At 44.8% G+C, this 9,426-nt stretch overlaps 1 protein-coding gene across 1 annotated transcript in view; it reads left to right on the top strand.

Moving 5' to 3' along the window:
* Positions 1-492: 492 nt before the first annotated feature.
* The window catches only part of LOC113961121 (RNA polymerase II elongation factor ELL2-like), a 12,029-nt gene continuing 3,095 nt past the window's right edge, over positions 493-9,426 (top strand). The window contains exons 1-6 of the mRNA XM_027671186.1: positions 493-661; positions 1,351-1,503; positions 5,404-5,498; positions 6,888-6,985; positions 8,204-8,257; positions 8,745-8,998. Coding sequence (XP_027526987.1) covers positions 509-661; positions 1,351-1,503; positions 5,404-5,498; positions 6,888-6,985; positions 8,204-8,257; positions 8,745-8,998 — 807 coding nt within the window. The 5' untranslated portion in view covers positions 493-508. The remainder of the gene's footprint in view (positions 662-1,350; positions 1,504-5,403; positions 5,499-6,887; positions 6,986-8,203; positions 8,258-8,744; positions 8,999-9,426) is intronic.

Here is a 9,426-nt window from a genome sequence, read left to right on the forward strand (position 1 = left end):
CAAGAGATTGTTACCATTAACTGTTTTCTTATATATTTTATTTGCTCGGTTTGGCCAGGGAATGACCATCACAAAAAAGTGAAACTGAACAAGCAGATACTGACAAATGGCTTGAAGAAAGAGAGTTGTGTGTTTTTTACATATGTGTGTGTATATATATATATATACATACATGCTTTATATACATATAAAGTATGTGTGCGTGTGTATGTACCATAAAGATGTTTTGGAGTAGGCAGTATAGAAGAGCAAGCAAGTACTAGCAGAGGAAAAGAACCAAACTAGTGGAGTCAAACACTGAAACAGTAAATTATAATCTGAGCATGGCAGCCAAGAGACCAGACATGGGGAGAAATGGATACAGTCTTGAAAATAAAGACAAGATTTCATGTCATGGAAAACGAGCTCTGGAAGATCATAGACCCAGCATGGGTCATCCCAAAGTGCCTCAGTGACCTCATAGCCATTTGCTCTGCCTTGGAATGTGGAACTGTCCATTTCCAAGGATATGAGGCGGGACTGCTCAGAGCGTTTGGCGCCTGGTGCAGGAACACAGCAAGAGCGGCATTGGAGACGGATCGTCATTGTCAGAGCAAGAGCATTGTCCCAAAATAGGTTCTTGCACCCAGTGTGCAAAAGGCTGATCACGCACAGCGTGGAGGTAATTGATTTATTGGCAGTTCTGCACAGAAAGGGGTGCAGATCCACAAAGCCAGCACCGTGACTGCCAATCCTTTGCCTGTTGATACGTTTTAGCAAACAAACGCATTAATGTTTGTTAGGAACAAGTCACTTCTTCGTAGTCATACTAATTATATTCTATCATCTATTGGTTAATGATTCTCTTGCTTCCCATGCTAATTAGTCTGCATGCTCAGTCTTTCTCATCCTTGGAGCCTGTGGATTTTTTGGGCCAGTAGCCGTGAGTCCGTGGTTACGATCTGCTCCTACCGGAATTACCTTGTACCCAGTCAGAGCTGATTCAGCACAGTTGCTGGGTTGTCTTTACTAGTTTCTTCCCTATCTTGGGTGTTCTGCCAAATGTCCTGTGGCTCATAAATTCTGCATTCCTGGTGTCCACTATAAGTGGTACATCCTTCTTCCCAAGCCTTGTTAACCTCCCTCTAGGTCTGAGATCATTGGAACATGTTGACCCCATAACAAGGCAATTCTACAGATGAGTAATTTGTCTTTCCAACACCTGGACATCACTTAGAGCTTGTTGGCTGCTTTCTCTTTCATGGATTAAATCTCTCCTCTTGTTGATTAGGCTTGAAAGTACACAGAGATCAAACATCAATGAGCATCATTCTGTAAGAAAAATTGGATGTCTTCCACATTTTGCAATAGGAGCAGTCGGGAGCAAGAGCAGCAGAAGTGCAGTGGGAGCCCGAGTTAGTGGAGCTGTGGGACAGAGCACAATCCACCATGTCCTGGTGGAATAGGGCCCCAAACACCACTAGGATGCACGTTGAGCTGACCAAGAGCTCCCAGGACTGCCAGGTGAGGGGTGGGCACTGGGCTCTGTGGGTTGGCACAGGGCAGGAGTTAGGTTGTGGTTTTGGTGTCCAGTGCCCACAGGACCCACTGGGCAGGGTTGGGGCCTCATCATGCTCCGAGGGCCCCTTGGAACACAGCATGCCGGTGGAAGTGGCCATGGGGGACAGTGCAGAGGCTCCAGTGGAAGTCAGAGGTTCCCTGCACTGTGACACTCAGTAAACTCGTGCTCTGGCTCAGCTCCCGGCCAAAATGCATGGATTTGTCCTTGTTCCATGGTCACGTGAGCTGTGCTGTCACGGCGGGGGAGGAGGCTCCATGGGTTGGCAGTGGCAGCGATTGCTGCTGGGCTGCAGAGGGCTTGGCTCCAGCAGGTTTAAATGTGACTTGGGTGTTTGACCTTTGTCGTTGTGGCCATGTGTTGTGGTGCCGGCATTCTTCCAGTTAATGTAAAGGCATTGACTCAGGACAAACAGTTGTTCTTTCGAGAAGGGATGCCTTCCTGCAGCAGAGGTATTTGCAGGTGGGACATGAAGGGATGGAGGTGGGACACGGAGCAGTGGTGGTGGGACATGGAGTAGTGGTGGTGGGACACAGTTCTGAGATCAAAGCACTCCCTGGGGATGGGAGTCACACGTCGAGGAGCTTTGCCTCCTCATCTTGGGTATGTCAGACCGTCATTTGTTTTATTCATAGTTGACAAGAATATCAGCATCGGGGGAGGAATAAGGGAGGGAGAAGATACCATTTCTTTCTTTTGTCTCCATTTTAAATGGTTGTGGTCTGCCAGCTCAGACATCTGTCCAGTGCCAGAAGGGGAGGACAGGACTGATGGTCTGTAGGTGGTGATACCTTAATGCTCAGCTCCATTGCTGACCCAGTGCAATGCTGATTGTGCGACTGAAAATTTGCAATGAAAGTTTAAAATCAGAACTTGGAATTTTCAGATCTGACACCCAAAACCACCAGGTTGCATTACTTTCTGTTACCGCTTGTAGAATAGTAGCAATGCCTGCTTATAGTGAATAGTTGAAAAAATACTCTGGTGTTTGGGAAGTGCTCTTGGTGTAAGATGAACTCTGTGTCTCTAGGGTTTGTACAGCAACCCAGCTGTGGAGCTGTGTGTTAAGGTTTTGTAAATGTTTCCTGCCTACTGAGTACTGTCTGGGTTGTCTGAAGACACTGTATATTAGAAAAAACCAAACCTGCAATCAAACAATTTAAAAGTAATTCTTGAAGTAATTCAGGACACACTGAAGGAGGCTAAATTCCTGTTGTATGTCCATATTCATGTCTTTGAATGGCTCTCCTACCCCACAGCATGGTGCTTTCAATGTATTGGAAGAAATTGCAGGCCAATTTGAGGACATAGAATTTAAAAAGACATTTTAAAGTAAGCAGCAGAGGGTAAAGAGCATTCCACACTCATCCCGAAGTGCTGCAGCCTGGCCGGTGGTGACACTGGGGCCAGCTCAAAGCACAGCACACGTCAGACTGCAGTGCTGGTGCGTGTGTGAGGATCTGAGCTGTGGGTTTTACTGGGAAAACTGCCCCTGCCCAGGGATGAAAGGCAGGAGGCAGGAAGAGGGTGTTCCTGAGCCACAGAGCCCACTCCTGTTGATCCCCTCACCTGCCTGCCTTGCCCCAGGTTGCACAGGTGCTTGGTCAGAGCTGGCCAGAGTTCATCTGAACCTGTTTAAAGTCTTGACTTTTTTGTTGTCAGTTAACAGCAGGAGCTTATTCTCATTTGAGAAGATTTAGAAGGGCTCTACGCCTTCTATTATTTCAAAAGAGCTTGAAGCAAGAAATCTTCATCATTTTATCCTAAAATTTCAAATTTCAAAACATGAAAACTTTAAGACTTAATTTTTACAGAACATCTCTCCTTCCACTCTTTGTTTTCTGTAGCCTGTGCTAAGACCTTTTTTTCCTTTTTTTTTGAAGTTGAAGATGATCCTGTACCAACTCAGGCCTTCCTTCCTAGGATTTCCTTTATCACATCCAGGCTGGCATCTTCCTAAGTTTCTCTGTGTGTAGATTAATAGGTTTGGTGTCCTTACTGCCCTGTGCACTGCTATCCTTACTGACACTTGTCTCTGCCCTTTGGCACTAAATGGAGCTGCACCAAAGTAGTTTTGGTCTGTGTTATAGCCAGTGATACTCCAGGGAAGGAGGACCCTTTGGCGAATGCCTTGCTGTGTGCTTCCTGATGTTCAAGAGGCTGATCTAGAGGAAAACTTTTTTATTATTATTTTAGCTGTTATTTTTAATTTCTTCTGTAGTTCCTTGCATGGCTGGGGCTTTGCATCTGAGCAGGACTGGCACAGTCAAATGCCCTGGTTGGCTGGCCCAGGGAAAGCAGCAGGAACATACTGGTGGAGCCAGGCTTCTTGCTGGCAGCCGCCCCGTAGGTTCGCTTCACTAACTTTCAAGAGCACACCCTGGTTGTGTGTGCTCTAACACTTTAACTAACACTAGTGTTGTTAAAGTCTCTCCTAATGTTTGTATCCTAAAGTCACACCAGTGCTGGACATTCAGGCACTTGAAAGCAGGGGGTCCCTACATAACTCAGTTGAAAAATCTGCCGGTGACGGAAGATTCTTGGGCTTGATGAAATTTGCCTTGGAGTTGTATGCAGCCATAGATGAAATTTTTTTCTTTGGGGAAGCTTAGAGCAGAGGCAAAAGAATCAAGTTTCCTGCAGCTGCCACCAATGAGGAATGATCTGCTCAGTCCCTTCTCTGTCTTTTCAGTGCTGATCTAGAAAACAGGCTTTCTGCATCTCTGTCAGCCTAGAGAGATGCATTTGACATTAGTGGTAAGACTTCCTGCATGCTTCTGTTAAAATAATGTCCATTTTGTAGGCTAAACAATCAATTACTCAATTTCCCAAACTGTAAAATACTTCTGCAATGGCTGCTTGTAAGGATACAGGGGATACAGTAGGATATAATAGACCAGCAGTGGAAGTGGGAAAATAATGTGGTGGAAACATCTGGAAAGCAGATCAAGAGCAGCATGGTCCCATGTGCAAGTCTCACATCATTGTCCTGCAGTTCAACCTGCTGTTTCTTGTTGCTGTAGTTCACGTTGGTGCTCCCCTGTGTTGCAGAAGTTTGGTACTGTGGGCTTATTTGGTGGGATGTTGGACCTGCAGATATTTTCTGTACAGCTACCTTCCCTGTGGTGGGTTTTTGCTTGAAACGAGGTCCCTGGCACAGCCTCTTGTGAAGGGTATTCTACATCTGTTTTCAGACCCCCCATTCCCTTTTTGCAAGACTTTTTTCAAGACATTTTAATGATTTTTAGGATCTATCAAAAAGCGGCACCTTCTGTACTAACTGATCGGTGCAGCCAAACAAACCAAGTTTTTTAGGTCTGACTATTTCACATTTATGCAAATAATTGCATGTACAGCTGAGGAAAACAAAAAGGGTTTTTGCACCTGTTGAAATCGGCATTCATCTTTTCTAGTTGTAGTCCTTGTTGGAGCTGACTCCAGTATGTGCTTTCTTGGGATCAAATAAATCCCAGAGCTGGATGCTGCCCTAACTTTGTGATTTACTTCCCAACTGCTCTCCTCTCGTTTGTAAGCTGAGCTCCAGCCAGTTCGATTGTACTCAAGCACTTGCATTTCAAAGGAAGTATATGCCTATTAATTCTGGAAAGTGGGAAGGGATGACTTGCTAATTAAATGCTTTGCTGAATTAGAAGCTGAGTGACTGCTGCTATCTCAGTGGTTTTGTGGCCAGCTGCTTTCAGAGGGAGCCAGAGCAGCTCTTTTTAGTGACTGAAATAGTAGCAAAATCTTCAAAATCAGTTATCCATTTAAAATTATGGGCCTAGTTAATTGCCAGCAATGGAGTGTAGACTGAGGTTTTTACAGAAACTATTTTTATCTTTTAGCCTAATGAAGTGCATGCATTTAACTTCCCTTTGTCAAGTGCTGGCAAAGATAATCCTCAGGGAAGCTTTGACTGTGTCCAGCAAACAGGCTCAAGGTAAGTTTTCCTTCATGTTTTCTTTCATGGCACATTTCAGTGGATTCTGTGGCTTTGAGCATATGGTGAAAACCTTTACAGAAGCATGTTCCTGGTGATGACTGCAGTAGGAAATGAATTCCCACCAATACGTGGCTTCTTGCTAGTTACAAACACTTGCTTTTCTGTAGAATTCTTTTTGGTTTTGTTCCTAAAAAAAAATTACCTTCTGAGTACTTTCCCCCGTCTTAGTGGTATTTTTCGAAGGTTTTGGAGCTCAGGATGGTCCAAGCTTGACCAGATCCGTTCTACAACTGTATGTGAATATGATTATAGTTGGCAGCATGCTGGCCTTGATGGAGAATTGTCTTATCTTAACAGCCACAAAAATGGTATCTGAAAGGGCCCAGGCTTCCAAGGCTGGCACAAAGCAAGCAGCAGGAGTTTAAGTCAGGAGGGAGAGGTCCTGCCTCCACTCCTGGCCTGCCTGTCCTGAGCACCTTTGAGGGCACTTTCTTCTTTGGGAAGGGCGACTTGAATGAAACTGTATTTTTTATGTCAGATTAAATCGATTTAGCTAATTTAGCTCTAAATAATTCTGACTAGGAAGCCTAGGTAGTTTTAATGAGGTTTTGCTAATTTTCCTCGAAATCTAGTTCAGACCAGCTTTCACGGGCCCTGTGCTCAGTTTGTGCAAAGTGCCTGCAAAGTTAAGGCAGAACTTGCAGTAGTGTTACACACAGAGCCATTTAAAAAATGGCCTTTTCTTTCTGTTGTAAATATGCTGGTTTTGGAGCGAGGGATTGATCCATAGTCCTTGGCTATGGACAAAACTGGAGCTGTATCGTGTTGAAATACTGGGCAGTGGCCTTGTGCAGCTTTGTGACTTTCAGAAAGGACACGATAAATTGAGACTCAGGTTGTTGATGCTTTTTTTTGGAGCCTTAATTGGGCACTTTAGAGCGATTGAAGCATTTCAAGTGAGCTGAAGCTGGTGTCCTGTCCTCGGTCAGGGCCGTTGCCAAGGCAGGTGCCACACAGCAGGCTTGGTAAGGGTGGTGGGAGTGAGGGCAGGGCCCAGGAAGGCTCCAGGGCAGGATCTGCCTGCCAGGAGGGTGCCGGGGCAGCTGCCCAAATGCTGCCTGTGGCTGTCACTGCAGCCGTTCTCAGGAGAACAAACAGCACAGCCCTGCAGTTGTGTGAGGAAATTGTAACCACACTGACAGGTAAAACTGGCAAAGTCTGAATGTGTAGAGGCAGTTGGAAATCTGTTTATGTCCTGGCTTGCTGTCAGAACTGGGAAATGTTTTTCTTCCCCTGTTAAGACCAGTTTTAACATTCCTGATACAACTATACTTCTCATGCTGAAGTAGTGCCTGAAGGGTTCAACATTTTCCAATGTTTTTATAGTTACGGAGCGTTGCAATTCAAACTCACGACCCAGGCAGAAAAGGCATCACAAAATCAAGGTGCAGAGGTTACTGATGGACCTGATGGGCCATTTTCAGGTATGGTTGCTTTTCATTTTTTATTGGATGTCCGTAAGTTTTAAACCTAGTAATTAATTTCTGCAGCGTATTCTTGGGACAAGTGATGTGTTCAGACATCTCAGGTGAATATCATTCATTACTGAACTGTTCTGAGCACCGTTTCCCCAAGAAGCCTGTCTCCAGGAAGACACAAGGTGGACATCCACCTTACAGGCTCTCAGTGGTACCAGCAGCAGTGGTCCTGCCTGCAGCAGTGAGCTGAGCCAGGTACATCCACCTTCACAGAGTAAAACAGGCTCTCACTTGGCTGTGGCTGCAGTCGCCTGCCAGCAGGGACATCCCTGACAATGAAAGTGCAGCTCTTGCTCTGTCTGTACTTATGGCAGAGCATTTTAAGCTAGCACTGTCATGGCTTTTTGGAAAGAGAAAATTAAGCATGTGCGGCCTTGACTCCAAGGGAGCTTGTCTGGGGTTGATTATAGGAGGTGATGCTGGCACTGCTCCCCCTCTGTTGTTTGAACTGCTCCGTAATGCAGTGTGAGAGGAGCCACTTTCATGTATTTTAGAACTTCTCATTGGGGAAGTTCTGTTTGACACTGAATAATGATATGTGTGATTCTTGGTGGTGGTTTAATTAGATCTCAAGTGAATATTTAACATTCAGTAATTGGGGTCTGAAGACTTGCAGCAGTAAGGCAATTGTGGTATTGGGGGGGTACTTTTGTTTTGGGCTGGCATTGAGGAAACTCAGGTAGGACAGGTCTAGTTGTTGGTAGGACATAGGGCAACATGCTCCATGCAGTACCAGTTAGGGACTGGGGTTTGTCACAGAATCATAGAATATACTGAATTGGAAGGGATCCACAAAGATCATCAATCCAGCTCCTGGCTCCAAGAATCCCACCACGTGCCTGAGAACACTGTCCAAGTGCTTCCTGAACTCTGGCAGACTTGGTGCCATGATCACTCTTCTGGGGAGCCTGCCAAGTGCTTGACTACACTCGGGGTGAAGAACCCTTTCCTAATTTCCATGTAAATGCTTCTATATGGTTTCAGATTATTTTTTCTTCAGGGTCATGACATTAGGAAGTGCTTTGCTTGACTGCTGTGGGAAGTTTCTGCATTATTCAATTACCATTGAATTTAACTTCTCAAAACATTAGCAGTGCCTTCAATAGACAACTGGCAAGTTTACAGTGTTCTACAAAATTTAACTGTATGTGTTTGAGTGATTAGGTTTGCAGTTGAACACCAGAAAGGCAGAGTCCAGGGAGCAGCCAGCATGGAAAGGTATTAAAGGTTTGCCCTCCATTGCAAAATTGAAGCACTTCATAGGAACAGGTCAGTCTCTGTGTGCCTGATACAAAGAGAGAAGGCTCCCTGTTTTGTCACCAATACTCATTTAGCCTCTTTCAGGTACCAAACACAAGTTAGTGGTTTCAGACAAGTGCCTGGTGTGTCATATCCTCTCTCTCAGCCTGCTGGCCCCAGCTCTGCAGGTGCAGCCCTGGACAGAGTTGTCTTTCTGGGCTGCCAACGCACATTGGCAGCCCCTGTCAAGCCTCAAGTATCACTCATTTACGAGCATTTTTTAATGACTATTTGTTTGTTAATGCCCAACTCGATGCATCTTTACTATTTGAATTCTTACAGACCTGGAAATGCTGAACAAATACAGGTTTATCAGTCCTGGTAAATACTTTTAAACCAACTTCCTTGCCTTCTCCCAACCTTCCATATGACACATTTTTTTCCCTCTTTTTTGCCCTTATTTTAGGAAGAAAAACGGAGGTCAGAAGAGTGCCACAAAACACTCCAGATGCCGTGCCTGAGAGAAAAAGAACAACACCCATGAACCCTGCAAACATCTTCCAGAGAATTTCCAGTGGAGTTTCTGGCCGACCATTCAAGGACAGGGTAATTCACTTGTTGGCTCTGAAGAATTACAAGAAGCCAGAGTTACTTGATCGCTTGCTGAGAGATGGAGTCATGCAAAAGGACAGGGGTACCCTTGAAATGATCCTTCAGCAGGTGAGATCCTGCAGTTTATGCCAGCAATTTTTCCCTCCTGCTATTTTTTTATTCCTAATTTCTACCTGTGTCACTCCAGCGTTTAAATTAGAAACTGATGAGCAACTTATGTAATGCTCTTTGTTTAAGGTTTTCGATAAATTTTATCCATATGGGCAAAACTGCAAAGTCCACGAGAGGAAAGGAAAGAAAGATTGAAAACTTTTGGGACAGAGGGGTTTTTTTTTTGCTAGAATGGCAGGCATTAATTATCTCTTTCTAATGTTGTTGCCTCAAGTCTTATCTTTTGTGTCTCTTCTCCTTGCACTGTTCTACTGCTTAATGGAGAGGAGCTGCCCAGAGGTTCTCTTGACCGGGGGAAATAATTTGTTGTGGTACTTTTTTTCAGCTTTGATTTAGTTTTGCAGTAGCAGTTTTTGATCTGCAGT

This window comes from Neopelma chrysocephalum, unplaced genomic scaffold (assembly GCF_003984885.1).
Source record: "Neopelma chrysocephalum unplaced genomic scaffold, ASM398488v2 Primary Assembly neopelma1_97034, whole genome shotgun sequence".
NCBI classification, from domain to species: domain Eukaryota; kingdom Metazoa; phylum Chordata; class Aves; order Passeriformes; family Pipridae; genus Neopelma; species Neopelma chrysocephalum.